This window comes from Haliaeetus leucocephalus, unplaced genomic scaffold (assembly GCF_000737465.1).
Source record: "Haliaeetus leucocephalus isolate CR32 unplaced genomic scaffold, Haliaeetus_leucocephalus-4.0 Scaffold138, whole genome shotgun sequence".
Lineage (NCBI taxonomy): Eukaryota > Metazoa > Chordata > Aves > Accipitriformes > Accipitridae > Haliaeetus > Haliaeetus leucocephalus.
The window spans coordinates 1916883-1936936 of NW_010972574.1; the positions used below are offsets into that span (position 1 = coordinate 1916883).

General features: G+C 38.9%; 1 protein-coding gene across 1 annotated transcript in view; it reads right to left on the reverse strand.

The window, feature by feature from the left end:
* Nucleotides 1-249: 249 nt before the first annotated feature.
* LOC104843211 (chromosome unknown open reading frame, human C11orf74) overlaps nt 250-20054 on the reverse strand; it is a 45169-nt gene continuing 25364 nt past the window's right edge. Inside the window, exons 3-7 of the mRNA XM_010586007.1 lie at nt 16121-16278; nt 14616-14687; nt 13626-13680; nt 6915-7045; nt 250-842 (exon numbers count right to left, since the gene is read on the reverse strand). Of these exons, the coding sequence (XP_010584309.1) occupies nt 690-842; nt 6915-7045; nt 13626-13680; nt 14616-14687; nt 16121-16278 (569 nt within the window). The 3' untranslated portion in view covers nt 250-689. The remainder of the gene's footprint in view (nt 843-6914; nt 7046-13625; nt 13681-14615; nt 14688-16120; nt 16279-20054) is intronic.

Genomic DNA, 20054 nt, shown 5'->3' on the forward strand with positions numbered 1-20054 from the left:
TGCACTACTGAAAGAACCAGGTAAAAGGCAGCTTTAGGACTAGCTTTGTGCTAGTCAGGAACTGGGTCAGTACCAAATATAAGCAAGAGTAGGCATAGAGCTATTTTGAATTCCACCAGCTTGTTTTGGTCCTGTGGAGCAATTCCTCTAGCATACCTAGCCTGAGCCAATACAGGATTCACCCCGCTCGAGGATTTTTCTACAAAAGGGAATTTATGGCTGTCATTTGAGACATCCTTCCAACTGCCTTGTACCACCTGGAAAACAAGAAAGTAGTGGAGCACTGGGGCCTAACAATACTAAAGGTCACTGATCTACCCAAAAATCCCGCTGGGTTTGGGGACAAATACAGACCTCCTTAGCCAACCTGAATGCCTAAGCAAATCAGTGTACAGACATAAAAAGGATGGAAATACTTCCTCTCTGGATGAAGGGCTACTATACAAGCAACTCTGGGCAAGCACCATCTTCCTATTCTGTCGTCATTAGGACTAGGAGGAGATACAAGGAAAGGCAACCTCAGGCTCGAAGGCACCTTCGTAGAACAAACAAAAAAATCTTGAGGAATTGATTTACTGGCCACATAGATAAAAAAACACTAAATAAGGGTACAATGAAGAGCTAGATTTACCCCCTAAAAATGTTATTTCAACAGCACTGCACAGAATGCCTTTGACTCCGTCTTCAGCTCATGCTGACTTGACACCTGTCCCCGTTTTCTTCTCTTCAGACAACTCTGTAATGGCCTTCAGCTCAGCTTCAGAGAACTTAGGGGTCAGTGCCACATTGTCATAATCAAATTCTTCATCAAGTAAGAATGCTTGAACATCATCCCCTAGTAGCTGTAATGAGGAAAAACACATACATAAATAATATTGCTGCAAGTGATGATAAGGGAGCTCAAAATATAAACTTCTAATTAATATTTAATTAAACTATTTTTTCTGACTCTAGCACTCTCAGCTGATTAAGGTCTTTTTAAGTAAAAGAATAAATTCAATTATTCAATTTGACCTAATTTAAGCCATTTAATGTGTCCCATTTGTACTGTACTGTATCTGAATGAATATCATTAGCTCATTTTGCTCAAGGCAAGGAATCTGAAAACCTCCCTTGCACACATCTATTACATTCCTGCCACTTGTAGCGGCCAGGCTGTGGGGATATGGACAAGTTATGTACAGCTATGTTAAATTTCAAAGACAGATTCCATATCCTTAAAATTTGGGCTAGTATCACATAAAGCTTCAGTGTACACGCATCTGATACTAATGTAACATGCTTCCCAGAACACAGTTTCAGCAAAGGAAATGCCTGGAATGAGCAAAATGACACATAATCAATTTTCAGACTCTAATAATTTCTTTTCACCATCTCAGAGATATGCAATTGGCTGGTTTGGATTTCTTGTGCGGTGAATAAAGAGTCTTACTGCATTTGCCAATATTTGCTTTGTTGACATAGTGTATAGCATTGCTGTATTGCTTCTCATTGAAATATCTTAGAATAAACGCTCTGCCTATAAAATAAAATAATGAAAACAAATAACTATGGTGTGCTGCACACTGATAAGAAACTGCAGGGGGCCATGACACAAAAGATTTATGGCAACCAGTTACATAAAATTAATTCCAGAGCTACACAGGCGACACATCCTTACTGCCCAAAGTGTACAGGAATGCTCCCTATCCTTTGAGAAGCTAATATAAAATGTCTAGAAATTTCAGCCATGAAAAATAGCACATCTCCTCAAGGGCTCTCTGTTTCAAAGATTTAAGTACTTCAGTATCAAATCAGCAAAACGTTTAAACACATGCTTATTTTTTCAAACTTCTGATAAATCCTCAATGAAGCCAATGACTACTGACGCATTTGAAGTTAAGAATACACTTACTTGTTTTGCTGAAAGGGAGGAAGAACACTCAGCATCTTATGGTCACTGCTCAGTTTAAAAGGCACAGTATCCCACATGATTTCTGGTAACATTTTGTAAGAAGCTATATTGACACAGTTAATGCCATCTAATAAGTCAGAGAAGAGGTACCTGGATTCTTTTCCGGTGGCTGGGCACCTGACAGACATGGCAGCGGGTATCTTGCAAGTATCTACGTTCTTTATTAATAAACTGTAATATTGCCTGATTGATCAGGAAATATTTTTTCTGGTTTTGTATAATTTTATTAATCATCTGTATTGCTTAATGTTCTAGGGACTTGGCTTAGATTGGCTTCAATAGATGCTGGAGCATATAAATCATCCTAGATGCAGACCTGTAGACCATGGGCATTTATAAATGAGAAAAACAAACGCTGTGGATAGAGTTAGTCTAGAAAACGGCATTCATTCTGCATGCAAAGATTATCTTGCCTATGTCCATAAACTATCCCAGGTAAACCATCATTAACTTTTATAAATAGCACATTCAAGAAATGTTTACATGAGACAAAGCCTGCACACAAGCTCTCTTTCCCATTAAGGCCAAGGTCATTAAGGCTCCTCTCATCTTTTCCACAGGTAAAGCCTTCTGAAATTCCATGCCAGTAAGGGTACCACCAACTGGGTAACAACTGGTACCAGCAACTGGGGTTCATTACTATCTGTCTGTCCTTTGCAGAAACCCAAAACATTCTTCTAACATGTGATGCAATGCGCAAATCTTTTTCAGTTAGTTTGGTTGTAACAGTATTTGTTACCACATCTATAGGTAACTAAGTTAAGAAGAATTTAAATTACAATGAGGTTTCATAGGAATTCTAAAAAAAAAAATCTGTTCTTCCTCTGCCAACATAGTTATGGAAAGTAGACACACATTCACTATGCCCTTATGTTGACCTTCATGTCATTTTGTGCATGAACATTTTAAGCAGATGCAGAGAAATACCGGAAAAACTTTTGTTTAAAAAACTCGACCCCAAAATGCTAACTGAAATTAGATGCCAAAGTAGAACATACCTGACTTCACTGTTAACAATTCTTCTGGTACCCACTCCTTGCACATTTGAAAAGTTTATTCACATTGCATATTTATCAGCATGCTTCATCTCTCAAACGAGTACTCAAAGCACTAGGGATTTTTTTTTTGCTTCTTCTCCCAAGAAGCCATTCACTTCAACCTTCTACACAGACAAGCGATCTAAAATTTTTATACTGCAAACTGCAATTTTGGTCTATTTCAAAAGGAAGACATTTTGCAATAGAACACTGAATCCTCTGAGCTGCTCAAGTTATTATCTTGTTATTTTTGCCTAAGGAGCTGAGAGAAATATGTGAATTTCAGGTGTCTAATTTAACATCTAATTGAAATCTTTTTGAGAGCTCTCTGGGAATAGAATTTTGCTCTATTAGAAAACTGCCAGTTTGCTTAAGATTGCTCCTGTGATTTACTTTCTGAAGGAAAAATCGTTTTCATTTACAGTTCCTGCATGTCCAAATTAAAGGGGAAAAGAATGTAATATTCATATTAGTAACTGAAGTATTTTGCTAGAGGCTGTTTTACAAAGTAATGTTGTAAATAAAATACCTTAAAGTTGAGACTTTCAAAAGTCTATTAATAATTGGCAACTCGGTTCTTTTTATTAATCTGTGTGGAGTTACAGTTAACTGAACAGCTTGTCTCTGTCCTTCTAAAACCTTTATTTCTGTGTAATTATGGCACTCTATGATTCGCTTGTTCAAATTATGTAAAGGATGTACATACACTCACCAATGATTTTATTGTATACTCGAGGGAAAACTTACTAGTTCAATAACAATAGGTAAAAAAAGGCGGGGAAAGGCATGTATGCTATTATCTCATATAAGCTTAATATATACTGGGTACTTGGGAGAAAAAAAATGTTTGTCTTGAGCTTGGGGCACTGGATAGGGAGTCAATAAATCTTGACCAATTTTCCACTTCTGTTTCAGCATTCTGGACAAGTCATTCAATCTCTGTGTCTTGGCCTCTGAGAAGATGTAAGTCTTCCATCTTCCTTCACTTAGTCAATCCTGTCTTTAAATTCTTCCTTGGTCTTGTTCCATTTATGCATAGCACTCAGCAGAAACAAAGCTCAGTTGAGGCCTATCAGCAAAACCTTAACAAAAGGAACTCAGCGGAAGCTGTATTTTAGGTGATAAATGCTGCCATTCCACAGATAAAGGTAAAATGATAGGCATGGTAAATACTTTTTTGAATGCTCAAACTAAAGATAAACAAAGGAGAATAGAAGCGTAGAACTCATCTTTCCTAATCCCAGCCATATAAAAATTAGCTTCTAGATTACAGTAGTCAATTAGTCAAAAAAGACCCAGCCTGAGAGTCAGCCTGTGGAGAGAGATGTATTAGATCTTAGGACAAATGCCTACAGCAAGTGGGATGAATCACGTTCTGGAGGTGCTTCTCTCCCCCTCTGGACGACAGAAGGACTACACTGGACTAAATTTAAAGCTGAAGTTAGGTGAGATGAATCCCACTTTGAATGAATGCATGTTTATAGTGAGTGGACGGAAAATACCCATTCAACTGCTCTCATATGTATGCAGGGGGAAATAAGAACAAATAAAGACCCTAAGAAGCAGATAATATGACATACTGTCAATTAAAAAAACTACAATGTCTTTTATGAAAAAAAGTATTAAATAGAAATAAAGGAGAGACTAAATATCTGGGTAGGGAAGGTAAATGTTCTATGATAATGTACTTCAACTCTGGAGTGAATGCTGTTTCGATTTGCAGTGGCCTGTGAGAGGTCATGTATGCTGTACTGTCGATATTGAGATCCAGGAATATAATAATGTCTAAAACCAGGGAAGAAAGATGAAGCAACATTGGTGGACAACACAAATAATTTGCTGTGTCATTCACTAAGCCTCTTCCCAACAGCTTTTGACAGAAAAAACATTTTCAGGGAGACAAGTTGTTCTTTAACAATTAGCCAAGCTATACACTGGGTCTTAGCAGAGCTTCTTTTTTTTTAAACTTTCCCTAGCAATAGGTTCAGAGATACACACTCTCCCCTGAAGTCCTTCACAAATACGTCCACAGTATAGACATCTGACTTCCTACATTGCACTACTAAACTTGTTTATTTTTCATAGGGAATGGTTTTCCATTCTCTATGAAAACTGACTAGGCAGCCACATTCTGTTGCCCTTCCCTAACAGATTTGTTCTGATGGACAGAGAACACTCTCATTTCAGAGCAGGGATGTTTCCAGGGAAAATCTTTTTCTCTTTCTAAACTAGTCCTGCCATAAGCAATGCAAGACTTCACTTTCAAGGCAATGACAATTTGAAGCACTGAGGGATTTTAAAATGGACCTGTTCAGTCTTGACAGTTCTGAAAATCAGGCCACAGCTATATTATCTAAATGAAGGCACAAATATGTGTATAATTTAAGGGAAAGACTGCCTTCATCTTGAGCAGCCTGGCACCAACCAAACAGTTGTGAAAATCTAAGTCTGTCTTCTTGAAAAATGCAGCAACCCCTAACCAATGTAATAATACTCAGTTTCTTTTTCATAACCCAACTTTTCCTCAAATGGAAATGAATTTTGCATGCAGTGGGATCTTCATCTATTTTTCATGAATTATAGTTTAAAGAGTCATATGCAATCCTTTATGAACACTGCAGGCTGCTACAACCCTCCTTCTTCTTTGGTTTTATATAGAAGTTATCAAATGAGAAAACTATAAAACCTCATCCTAGGTGGTTTTTTTGTGTGCCAGTGGATATTTCTCAAGGCAAAAACCTTGAATTATGTCAATCCTTAGGGAAAAGAGTGAGTATTTTTATTCACAGAATGGTGGGTATTAAAGCTTGAAAGGTCAATTTAGAGCATTTACTTTTTCCCAGAGCAGACTTGTTCCTTATAGTAAAGGGTTTATTGCAAAGAACTAAACACAATTGAGCTCAGGAAAGGAGGCACCATATGCACTGCTATAACATCAAACCTTCATTGGTCACACGTCATTTATAAACTTGATTTAAGCCTCATGGGACATCAATAAGCACATGAAACTATCAAAACTGGCCCATTTTAGCCGGAAGCTAACTTCAGCTTCTATTACAATCATCAGGCAGGGGAAAAGAGTGGTGAAGAATTCTCTGCAATAGAAACATCCCCAAAAGTTAATGCTCACACTGACTATTTGGATAGGAAGCTTAATGACTTAAAATAAGCCTGTGAGCAATCCATACCTTCTGTTCCAGTTTGAAAAGAACTGAAATTCTGAGGCAAAATGGCAATTCTAAATTAAAGCTTGTATTGATTGTGTCTCTTTAAAAGACTCAGACTCCATAATGCAAACCTCTCCACACCAGACTTAAACAATGCAGATCCTCAGCAGCATCTTGCTACTCATTTCCAAGAGGACAAATCCCAATTCTGATCACAATATATTCTAAAACCTCTTTTTCTTTTAAATGTCACATTGAAGGGAAATCATTCACTACCTCCTTGTTGCAGAAGTTGGTTCCTATATTCAGCCCAATGAGAACTGCAGGATGTTATAAGATCATGAGATCACTGGAAAATTAAGTGGCCCATCATTCTACATAAGTAATGATTTGTTCAAAGGTCAGGAAGTGCAAGAGTTTACTTGAATATTCTGTGAGTTACACCAGTTAAATATTAAAAAGCCCACAAACAGTTTGAAGTATTGTAGTACACATTTTGAAAATGTAGGATTATATAGTAGCAGTGTGCAAGATAAAATAGTACCGTTCTATTAGAGTGTTTATCTCAGTCCTTAATGTACTTAAGAATTCATTATTAATTTAAAAATGAATAATGTGATTTGTTAACTCATAACAGTTCCACACACTCCATCTATATCACCCTGTTCTTGTGGAAATAGCATTAGAAGCCAATAGGTTAAAAAAAAAACCCACGCCAAACCCCCAGTGTTTAAATAGATAAATCTGACCTCATACCTCTTGGGCTTTGCTGTCCGATGGCTGTGGAACTGACAAAGTTCTGAACTTCGGTTGAATAGGCTTATCAAAAAAGGGCGTACAATAAGCCACTGTCTCTTCCACCTCTCCTGGGAGAACTAATGACCCTGCTGAATAAAAAATAGTCAACTTTAACCTTCCACTCAATGTATAAGCTAGCAAAATCCTGTGTAAAATCCCATAGTGTTCAGACACAGGCAGAAGCTTGTTAATCAGTGTGCTGTACTTATTGTTGCATAATATATAATATGGGCAGCTATCTTTAAAATGGATCCATGCAGTCCTGAGCTAAAATCTAGATAATAAAATATAATATACTAAGGAAAAATCAAACTCGGTTGAAAATAGACAGGTAGCTCTTCTTTCTTGAGGACACTGAATTAAAAATCTGGATGTAGATGCTCCTGAACTCAGAGAACACCTGGGATTAGATTCCTGTCTTTCATAACAAAGAAGGAAGGTCCTGAGCAGAGATGTCTGCAGTAGGAGTTATAAGATACCAGACTGAATCCTGGTCTTGCCATTGATTAGCTGGGCAGTCTCGTTCAAGTCTCTTTTGCTAGAGTTTCACCACCTGTACATTGGACATAAAGAATCTTTGCAAAGCATCTTAACATGACTCTCCTTAAACATTAGGCAAAAATACCTGGTAGAAGTACTAATATTCGACACTACAGTGCCAGATGACTCTCTTGTCCAAGGATATTTCATGGATGTTTGTTCCTCCCTGAGCCTTCCAAAAAAAGATACTTGAGAGGACTTCCCTATATCTGGGACACAGCAACATGTACCTTTCCACACGGGTAGGATTTGGTCCACAGTTCATAAGTGCACAGGCTTTCTGAATCACTTTTCCTTTACATACTTAAGCAAAACGTTCCTTCTGGGAACAGCAGGCTTGCTTTCTGTGACAACTCAGACTGATATGCCTTAGGTTTAGAAATATCTTTTAACATGAATCAGTCTCAGCTCTGCTACAGCACAGGTGTGTCCATCTTGTCTCGGAAATGTTTTTATGAAGGAACTTAAGATGTCTTGCAATTTAGTCGAAGGATTACGTAAATCTACCTACTATTTTTTCTGGCTGATACACAAGTTTCTTTACAGCTTTATACTACATTTTAGTAGCTTGATTTCCTCTTGAAATCTCAGAATAAATTTTCAAAGCATTGCTTAAATGTTAGTTAATGGAACCAATAAGAGGCTACATAGATGCAGAGTGAAAAGGAAGAAGTGGCTATTTATCTCTACCTGCACACTTTTACCACAGTAGTGGAGTTACAGACCTCTCATTCTCCTGTAAATCTGCATTTGAAAATAATGATTTCCTAGCTAGGCCTTCGTAAAAAATCCATGACAGAATTCTTCATTTAGTTTTCTTCTAGGAATTGTGTACTACTTCAAAGCCAGCAGGGCTTTGGACTTGTAAAGTAGAATGTTCTTTAAAAAAGAGCTGAGTTCATTCCCTTGGGTATCTCATTCCTGGATTTTTGTCTTTTGGTTCATGATTCACGTACAAGTGGTTTCCAGTTTTAATCCCTATTCTCTTGGTTGCTTATATCTATCTCTAGTCATCTATGTGCTTTCAGTACTTGTTCTCAGCATAGCATCTGATCTTATTCTGCATCAGTTGTATGAGAAAGCTTTCTGAAAAGAACAGTGCAGTCCACAGGCATATATGCTATGTCTTCACATGTTCTGCAACTGCTTTTTTCGATCTTTTGTAACTTGGGTCAAAACTATTTGTAGGACAGAAGGAAGATGTGAATGCTCATTTAAAGGCAATGGCATTGTTTCAAACTTGCACCCTAAATACATGCCCTCACTGAAGGAAGGAAAGCCTGGACATCAGGAGGTTTGTATCACCTCCTGATATAAACACTGATTATTTCTGTACAAAGAGCTTCCCCCCGCTTCAACAGACCAATCTGCGGCGAGAAGACGAGGAGGAAGCACTGTTATACAACAGTTTGGCAACGGCTCTGAAAGACAACTCTTTAAAATTTAGGACAACAGAAGGAAATTTATTTTTGCTTTTAGCAAGAAGTGCTTGTCATACTCAGAATGTCAATTCCACTATTTTAAGGCTCGTTAGTAATGCAAACAATGTTTCAAATTCCCTTCAATCACCCCATAAGAATGTGGTAATCAACCTTTGTTTGCCAGTAGACATGCCAGAAATGAGCTTTGTCTCTCTATCCTGGCTGCATGACAGCATATGAAAGTCTAATCGGTAAATGCTGCTTTCCCTGATAATGTTTAATCAAGAAACTCCTTCAGAGAGAAAAATTAGGGAGTTTTGACAGTCCTCCTTCTCAGTGGGAGCTCCCAAAGGAACTGTAGGCTATTGTAAGTTCTAGCCAGTACCTCACAGCTCGTTTAGGCTGATGCTACAGCACTAGTGGATGATGATCCTAATTAAGCTGCTAATTATGTTCTCTGTGGAGGTGATTAATTAGCCTTGGACACTGCCAGTGGCACCATATATAGAGATAACTGAGCAGGCAGTGATACCAAAAATCTGAGAAGAGATTTTGAAATGTACCTCTCATACCATGAAGAATCAACTTCCTGGGTGATACGGCAGTGAGCTCTGATGATTTTACTAAAGTCCAGCATACTTTAATGAGGGCCTATCTGGAAACTAAGCAATTTTCTTTTCTTTAGTCCCTTCCCCCCCCCAATAGAGTCACAGAAAGTGATTACCAAATCTGTGAACACTGCTGAGTTGTGGGTTTTTGCTCATTGTGCACCACTGACATTAACTATAAGTATAGAAAAAACGAACCTATTGGCACAAACCTTATTTGAATTTTCAAGAGTGAAGAAGTTCAAAGTCTTGTCTATATCTTTAGTTTCACTGTAGCCAAATGATGCTCAGCTATAGATACACTAACACAGGTTTTACCACTTTCAGACACTACATTTCACAAAAATGCTGTTGATGGGGAGCTGAGGAGGTAGGTAGTGATAGCGAAAAAAGCTTAAAAGCTAAATTTTGCTGTCTCCTCTGAGTCTCAGGCTTTAGGGTGTTAGCCCCAAAGAGCTGCCTAGTGTGAAATCATCTTGAGGCAGTGTTAAATGGATTACAGAGACCGGAGGAGAAAAAAAGAAAGAGATCCAACAGTTTGGGGGAGCCCCACACTTGAAAAAATCCACATAATTTAATTCCGAATCCTCCTCCTCAGCCTGATTTTTCTGGACATAAATATAAGCTGAAAATATAAATGGAAAGGCAGAGATTATAGAAAGTAACAGATATTGATATGATTTGCCTAAGAATTATTTAAATAATAGTGGTGCTTGGCCTCAGCTTCAAAGTAACTGAGTCACTTGGGTTAATCCTCAACCTCTGTGGGGTTACAGAGAACTGGGAGCTTGAAAAGACAAGTTTACAGTACCTCAGGCCTCCAAGCTGTATTAGGATGGGACTCTGATATCCTTGCCTATGCAGTCTCATCCATACATTTAATTAGTCCTACTTTAATCTTCTCTTGTATTTAAAAAATTGCACACTCAAGGTCTCTAGACATGCTTTTTACATATTTTGTACTTCATGCAAATATTACCTATTATTATCTAACTATCCTTCGAGCCCTGCAGCAAGTGATTTGTCACCAGTCCTGGAAGGGAATTCTGTTGTCAAAACATAGGTACTAGGCATTCTCCATCCATCCCTGAAGAAAGCCTGATCATCTCTATTGTTGCCTTAAGCTACTTACAGATTAAATTCCGTAAGAAAGAGTGATTAAACAGTCCACCATACACATGCTGTCTCTACACGATGCACTAAAGCTATGGTTTAGGGCAGCAATTTTACTTTGCCAATTATGGTTTACCATGCCAAAGTCCTACAATGCAAAGCATTGCTCTGGTTTCAGGCTTTCAGCCCAGTGCTGTCTAATGAAAACAGCTACAATGAATTTGCATACTGGCCAAATCTATGGGCTGCTTTTTTTTTTTGTAAGAAGCAGTTGTATTCATTCACACCTTAAAAGACATTGGACTTAGCAAAGTAAGTTGGGAAAAAAAAACAAAAGAGAAAACAACCCACTAGAATGATTCTTCCAGGACATCTCCCAAAAAGCATTGGTTTAGATGGGATGTTTTAACACCTATTTTCTATCATGCTTTTCACACTGTCAACTTTGAGCCACTTCTCCTTAAGTGTGAATATTTATTGTATCAATGTACAGTTGCTAAGTCAGCTAACTGATTTGCCCTTTAAAGCTAAATTACGTACTGAGATACTGAACTGTTGCCAATAATATGTAGAGATAAAAGCTTGCTGTAATCATACTAGCAGCATATGATATTTTTTACTAGGTGTCGTAGCTTGTTTCACCAATGAAGTATTTTGCCAATACGAAGTCTTAAATCTATCATTTGTTCTGACATACAGGTGGCAGCATTTTAAAAGGCCAGCAACAGAATGTCTTTCAAATTTGTGTCACACTTTGCCTCACTTATAAACGAACTGGAATTCTTCAGAATTAATCCTTTATTAAGGTGGATAATAGGGATATTATTTTATATTACTTCATTATTACAAATAAGGGAAGCAACACCATTTTATATTTTAATTTGCATTTTGTTGCTATGGTTTCTACAGGAGTAAGATTTTACCTCTCTTATTATGAAGCCTGTCAAGTGGATTTTGACAGGTAAGACAACTATCAAACTATAAGTCCTATTTTCTGCACTTAGGAGTCATGGGGAGATTTTTCATCTTGACTCAAGAACTGTCTCCACTGAAGAAGCCCTAGGCAAGACCCAGGCTGTGGGTTTCCCAGATAAAAATTTGGATGCTATTCACTCTCCTTACAGACTTTAGAAGGAATGATTAGCTTCTGGCTATGCAGTGTTTCAATGTTATAAAATACAATCTAAATGCTTAATGCTGTTAGTGAGCACCGTTGATTGCTTAGGAGTGGATACAGCTTCTTTCTGCACTGAGGCAGTCTGTGCAGGGAATTTGTGCAGAGAGTGCTGTCTCATGGGAAAAGCTGAGGAGAGCAGAGATTGAAAGCCAAATCCAATGTCACGTAAAAAGCGAGTAGTTAGCACACTGATAATCTACAGTAGTGGTGGTATAATGTTATGTTTATTATTTTTATAATCACCAATAAAAGCACTAACTGAAAGGTTTTCCCAATGTGGTTTGCATAAAGTGCTATACAGACAGTACAAGCAGATGATGATTTTTGTAATTCTCATCTTGTTCAAATGCAGTCTGTTTTAGCAGGGGTTTCTAAACATATGTGATTAACATTTACTCTTGCACACACACAAATACACAGAAATGACTGAAAAGCCTGGAGAGAGGCAAGGTCTGGCATGGTCCAGAAAGTGGCGAGCTATCCCCAAGCTCTGGCAGAGCTCTTCTTTCCTCACTGCCCTGCTTGGTATTTTAGTGTTGGGCTTATTTCTCATCATCCAATTTGTGGCCTGTTTTGAACTAGAGATATCTAACAATACTTCCATGAACTAGATATAGACAATTCTCATTTCATTATGATGCAAGTGAAATGTGGGTTTAGGCTTCCACCAGTAAGCCCCAGGTTTTTTTAATAGATATTACCAGAATTTAAGACATAAACACAGAACAATGTCCTACAAAGGGAAAAATAGGCACATACGAACACTGCACTCAAAAGAAATCTTTGATGTCTGTACCTGATACTGGACTGCTATCTTACTCCCTCCTTCCTGAAATGACCAGGTTGGAGAAAGAATATTTGCTGTAAACCTGACTTACATTGGTTTATTATTTTCTTGTGAGTTACAGCCAAGCTCCAAATATTAATCAACTGAAAGTCCCTAAGCCCTCTGACTTCATAGGAATTCTGCACATGCAGAAAGGAAAGCCTAATCAAATCTTTAACGCGTTAGACAGACTAATTAAATGGCAATAACCAAGGATCCAAGGGCCACAGTCTCTTACTCTCCAACAGCTTCTTTCAGTGACCTTAGGCAAATCCTTTAATCTGTGTGGCTTGGTTTCTTTGTGTAGTCACAGGTATAGATGAGGAAAATGAATTTAAAAGGTCATCAATTCTGGTGGTAATAAAGACCACACAAGCACCTATGATAGACAAATATCTATGGAAACTAGGTTTCTATTTATTTTTTAGAGGTGGGAGAGTTAAAATTATTATAGATGTATGGAACAGTTCAACACAAATCAAAATGCTCATAATTGGAATTCTTAAAGAAGTTGACTGTGAATTCAAAATTAGTCTCATCTATTTGAAGCCCAGGATGAAATCATTTTAATAGGTAGGGACAACATTTTCATTAAATATTTCCACTTTATGGAACTCTCTCTCAGCACCCACGTTACTTTGTGGAGAAACGTTGGTAATCAAAATAATTTCAATACAAAATAGAACTGCAGAAGAATGTAGAAACATTGCTAACAAGAAGTGTTCTACAATTCTGAAAAATCTTGAAAAAAAAAACCTGCTCACCAGGACACAGTATAATAAATATTCCTTATAATTTATTACCTCCTTACCTCTTAGAGTAAGGAAATGAGTACTTGAATTTGGGGAATTTGGGGAATTTTCTAGCAATAGAAGAACTGAGGAAGAACACCTTTTTTAGAGGAGAAACAGTTCTTTAAACAATGTCTATACACTTGTATCCGAAGACACACGATGATAGTGAATATGAAGGGGGGGAACCTACCACTGCATGTCTCTTCATCTGTGTCTATGTCTTCCAAATCCAAGTACTCGTCCACCTGTCATAAAACACCCAAATTGCAAAATAGCTTAAAATGTATTAATTCCATTCCTTATAGAACAATCTAAAACAAAGCAAAAAAGCATTAAACTGTCTGCTTCATCTTCTCCATTCTCCCCTGCATTTTTCCAAGAAAGCATATGAATTTGCTTTGAAATGTGTAACCCAAAGGAAGTACTTTTATATATAAGCAAAGAATTGTTGCCAAAATTGCTGCATATCAACCACAGTGATGGAAAAGAAGCTCAAGCTGTACAGCAACTTTTTCAGTAACTTAGTGGGAAGATGGAGAAGTAAAATATTTTCATAGGAAAAAGATACATGGTAAGTTTTGCAAGATCACTGCATATGGTAGAGAGACAATACATGTAAAGTAGAGCTTGATCCATTTTGATACTAATGGTGAACTGACTGGGAAATAAAAAAGCTAAAAATTATTAAAGTTTTAATATTTCATCTGGGACACTGCACTACTGTTTTTTCAGGCTGATGTCCCTTGAAAATGGTCTAAACTATCTAAAACATATCACAAGAAAAGACATTTCTTATTTCAGGTAGCACTCTGAATAGATGCATAGGGTGAGAGTGAAAGGCCTTTCCCAGCCTATGTGCAAATAGTGTTACCATTGAGGATCTACTGTATGCATTGGGTAATCTTCTGTGTTTTCATGAAGTAATTAGAGATGTTCTTAGATAATTTTTTCCAACCTGATTTGACACCATTCTCAACACTTATATAACTTTTACACTTTAAAAGTACATACTCATTAACCTTTGAAAAAAATTTTGGATGGTGATGCTCTCATCCTTCTTTCCCACAGATGGGAAAGAAATACATCAACAAATTGCAAGTACTTTGTAAATGAATAAAGCAAGAATCAGTCATGTTCTGGTCATAATCCCCACTTTGAATAAAATCAAAGAAAAACTCACCTTCACTCTTTCAGAAAGACTGAGATCATTTCCATCAGAGCCACTAGTTTTCCAGCTCTCATTCATCACTGTCTGTAGATAAATAGGCGGAAATACTTATACGCATGAAACAGAACCAAAATCACAGTCAGAGCTCCTACTGATTTACACATATAGATCCTTTAAGGTGCATTTAAAAATTTTTAAAAAGTGTATGCAATGCTCCTGAAAACAGAACGTATGCAGGTAATCCTCTGAAATCCTATGCAGGACCAGACTGAATCAATTGGAGCAATAGTGCAAGTAATCATAACATGCCTAAAAAGCAGCATTTAGAACAGAAGCATTGTTTTCAATAGCAGTTTTTTTCCTTCTTTCCTCAGGGCAGGCTTAAAGGTTACAGTGGCCAACTTACTGCATTACAGCCTCCTCCTGCTACTATGCTAGCAATTTTTCTGATGCATTCTGCTATTACTGTATTTGTTTCTTAAACTGCTAATGTGACAAAAATGTGCAGCCACGCCTGAAACTTTTTTTCTATAGCAACAAAGACAAGTATTAAGATGTTCCATTAAATAAAGGATAATGGAAGTTGCACATTGCTTTATGGGGCAGAAAGCCAATTTAAAGTGGCTAAAGTAAGAGACCCAAAGGCAGTCCATCCCAGTGAGGCAACCATATTCTTCATGAGAAAAATGGCAGAAAGATTCTTGTCATTATTATTATTACACAATCAACTGACAGAACGTGATTGTTTTAAAAGCCTTGCTCGATTCCACCTCAAAGGCAAGTGCCAGTAGGGAGGAAAATGACATCTTGTGCTCTTTGACTGAGGCCTGGCAGGCCCATCATTTGAAGGCACTTAAGTGTGTTGCTCTGTGTATTGCACAAAATGACCTGCTACTTCTTTAATACAAAGTTTAATGAAGGGAATTTTTGAGTACAGGCTAGATCACAGCTTAGTTATTTGTTATTCAGGCAGGAGGGCAGAAGTTCTTAACAAGTGGACTCAGATGTCCATCTTGCTCTCTCCAGATGATGTCTATTGTTTTCCTGTCCCTACATATTAAATCCCTAATCTCATATGTTTCAGAAAATTGAAAATGCCTCTGGCCTGCCTACTGTTTACTTCAGGTAGCTGAAGCAATCTACTTCAGTAACACAGAACTCAGGACTTGCTAAAATCCTCAAGAAACAAAATAAATCTGTGCATGTTGGCATCCATGCTCTCAAGATTTTTTCCTTTTTGCCAACCTCTACCAATAACTGTAGTCTTCAGCGAAAGCACTAAAAAGGGCCTTGCAGGGCGCCTTATTTATTAGTCAGATTCAGTAGAGCAAATGCCACTGCCAAACATGACCCATGCAGGTGCCTCTGTAAGCATTACACACTTAGGTAGTATTTTAAATATTTGCCTTGGATGGGATAAATACCACTAGCCTCTAACATTTGGACAGTGTATCTCCCCATATTTTCATCTGTTTGAATATGGTGCTTATCCACATGGACAAATGTTAACTCATTACCTCATTCTCATTTGGCATCTGTGGTGGAAGAGACACCCACATTTCTTTGCTTCTTCCAGGTGAGCCATCCTGTTTCTTTCTGTTTGATAATTCAGAAGTAGAATTTTTTTTTCTTAAGGAGTCCACTTCTCTTCCTTGAATTGTCTTCCCCTCTTCCTCTGCAAGGAGAATCACATCAGATCAGATAACATAATGCACCATCCAAGAAAAGAAAAACATGAATTTCATTAGATCTAATATTGACTTATTTTAGACACTCACTTTTCCCCTCATGCTTAGAGCTTCCATGTGCATCATATACATGTATTTCACAATCTTTATCATAAAATCGAACATGCAGTTTGAACTTCAAGTGCACCACCTATTCCTCAATACTGAAGAATTCATTGTCTCAAAAGCTTATGCAATATACAGAAAACTTCATAAAAAAACTCAAGAGCTGAAAATACCCCAAAAAAAGCAAGACAGTAAGGTTACACCTTAGTTTTTATTTAAAAACTCTACTTAAATGCTCTCTGAATTTGGCACAAAATGGCACGTAACATTTGTGCCCGTGCCTTCATCCAACACTGCAAACACCAGCACATATGAAGAGAGTCTCTTCTTTGTGACACTATAAACCCCATAGCAACTGCATGCACTCAGTAGAGCTATTTTAGGTGTACATTTTTAGAAATAAAATCAGAAAAAAAACCTCATTCCCCAACACCAACACACACTCTCAACACTCACATGTCTAGTTTTAAAAGTCCAGCAGCTGCGGTTATGTGGGATCTGTGCTCACAAAATCACTTGATATCTTAAGCACTTCAAGTGCACATATTCCTTAACATACCTAACTGATGGTGTACCTTCTCATCAAGCACAAGAAAGGACTCTGAGTTTGATCATAGTACAGCAATGATCTGGTCCAAAAATGGAATAGTTCTTCTATTTTCTACCTCACTATCTTGGTATCACCCTGTTTATACTATCAGCCCAAACGTGTGCCCCGTGTGTGAACCTTGCAACCATCAGAGAAAATGCTCACGTTGTCCAGCACAGAAGTGAGCCGTGGCAGTTCTTGTCAGAGCTGATACTGATACTGGCTGTGAGTCCACCCAGAGCCAGCACCCACAGAGCTCTCGGGTGTCCACAGGCACCACTGCCAGAATCTCCACCAGTCCAGGACCACGTGATGAGATGCACTGACAGGTCCTATAACCTAGACCCTGTATCTTTAGTTAGTAAAACACCTCATCTGAGCTGATTTCTTTAGGCACTGCTGCTTTCAGTGTTTAACAACTATAGTATGCTCTTGACCTAGCTTATTACCAATTTGATTTCCTCCCTATATCAGCAATCTGACTGGGTGGGAAAATTTTGCAAGTAAATATTTTTTTATTGGGATCAGACTAACAGCAGTATGCCAGTGATATTTAATTGCCAGAAGTCTAGGTCCTGAGATTAAAGATTAAATACAGGTGTTCAAGCAGAGTTTGTTCCCTTAGGGGATTCCTTTGGTCTTGAAAGACAGACTGGAAAAATGTTTTGCTAGTGCATTGACGGATTGGAATAGCTTCTCTCGTGTTTATTTTACACATCAATAGTGGCTAACTGGGCCCTCACTCGAAAATAGGGAAGTATTCAGAAACAGAACTGAGTCTTTCAATGATAGCTTATGACATCTTTCAGACTTTTAACAACTCCTTGGACAACAAGAGCAAAGTTAAAGACAACTGTTAGTGCTTCTGACTGTCCTACCAGCCAGGTCCATGGGGCATGGAGCAGCCAGCAGAATTAAGATAAAGCTAGGTGATCATCAGATGAAATCTCAACAGTACAGACTGGATCTAGGAGCTGATTAAAGATCAGGACAAGTATGTGCATGGAAGTATGGACTTCCAAACCCATGCTGAATAGGTTTTTTCCCTACAACATGGCAAAAAAATATACTAATCACAGCCAAAATAAAAATACACAACTTTTTATTTTAAAAGTCCCATTATCAAATATGGAGCAGCCATAGGGCAATCAGTTCAAATGAACCTCACACCACATGTTAATGAAAAATAAATGCTCATTTAACAGAGTTTCTTGGGTTTAGTTTGAAAAATCTACTTTGTAACAATAAGAAACACTGCAGTGCATTTCTAAAGCATAATTAAATGTTACAGGCATTGAAGTAATTCTTGTGGAGAGTTTTAATGATGCCCTTGGGGGTACTACATTGAGCCATCCACCAAAGAGTTATTAATCCCCAGGGACAGCTCTGTGCTGCAGTTACTATGACACATAGAAAGGGCTGGCAGTCTGGGCATAACCTGAAGTCCACACTCATAAGAGTCAAGGTTCATAGAAAGTAAATTCATAGAATCATAGAATGGTTTGGGTCAGAAGGGACCTTAAAGACCATCTAGTTCCAACCCCCCTGCCATGGGCAGGGACACCTTCCACTAGACCAGGTTGCTCCAAGCCCCATCCAACCTGGCCTTGAACACTGCCAGGGATGGAGCATCCACAACCTCTCTGGGCAAACTCTTCCAGTGCCTCACCACTCTCACAATGAAGAACTTCTTCCTTACATCTAACCTAAATCTACCCTCTTTCAGTTTAAAAACATTACCCCGTGTCCTCTCACTACATGTCCTTGTAAAAAGTCCCTCTCTGGCTTTCCTGTAGGCCCCCTTTAGGGACTGGAAGGCTGCTATAAGGTCTCCCTGGAGCCTTCTCCAGGCTGAACAACCCCAACTCTCTCAGCCTGTCCTCATAGGAGAGGTTGTTCCAGCCCACTGATCACTCTTGTGGCCCTCCTCTGGACTTGCTCCAACAGGTCATTGTCTTTCTTGTGCTGAGGGCTCCAGAGCTGGATGCAATACTCCAGGTTGAGTCTCATGACAGCGGTGTAGAGGGGGAGAATCACCTCCCTTGACCTGCTGGCCACACTTCTTTTGATGCAGCCCAGGATACAGTTGGCTTTCTGGGCTCCAAATGCACACTGCTAGGTCATGTTGAGCTTCTCGTACAACCAACACGCCCAAGTCCTTCTCCGCAGAACTGTTCTCAATTCACTCATTGCCCAGCCTGTACTTGCGCTTGCGATTGCCCCAACCCATGTGCAGAACCTTGCACTTGGCCTTGTTGAACTTCATGAGGTTCACACGGGCCCACCTCTCAAGCCTGTCAAGGACCCTCTGGATGCATCCCTTCCCTCCAGCATGTTAACCACACCACACAACTTGGTGTCATCAGCAAACTTGCTGAGGGTGCACTCAATGCCACTGTCCATGTTGCCGACAGAGATGTTAAACAGCACCAGTCCCAGTACTGACTGACCCCTGAGGAATGCCACTCATCACTGGTCTCCTCTCAGACATCGAGCTGTTGACCACAACTCTTTTGAGTGCAACCATCCAGCCAATTCCTTACCCACCAAGTGGTCCATCCATCAAATCCACGTCTCTCCAATTTAGAGACAAGGATGTCATGCAGGACAGTGTCAAATGCTTTGCACAAGTCCAGGCAGATGACATCAGTTGCTCCTCCCTTGTCCACACTGTAACCCCATCATAAAAGGCCGCCAAATTTATCAGGCACAATTCACCCTTAGTGAAGCCATGTTGGCTGTCACCAATCAGCTCCTTATTTTCCGTGTGCCCTAGCACAATTTCCAGGAGGATCCGCTCCATGATCTTGCCAGGTACAGAGGTGAGACTGACTGGCCTGTGGTTCCCCGGGTCTTCCCTTTTTAAAAATGGAGGTTATGTTTCCCCTTTTCTGGTCAGTAGGAACTCCCCTGGACTGCCACGACTACTCATATATGATGGATAGTGGCTTAGCCACTTCATCCACCAGTTCCCTCAGGACTTGTGGACACATCTCATCAGGTCCCATGGACTTGTGCATCTTCAAGTTCCTTAGATGGTCTCAAACTTGATCTTCTCCTACGGTGGGC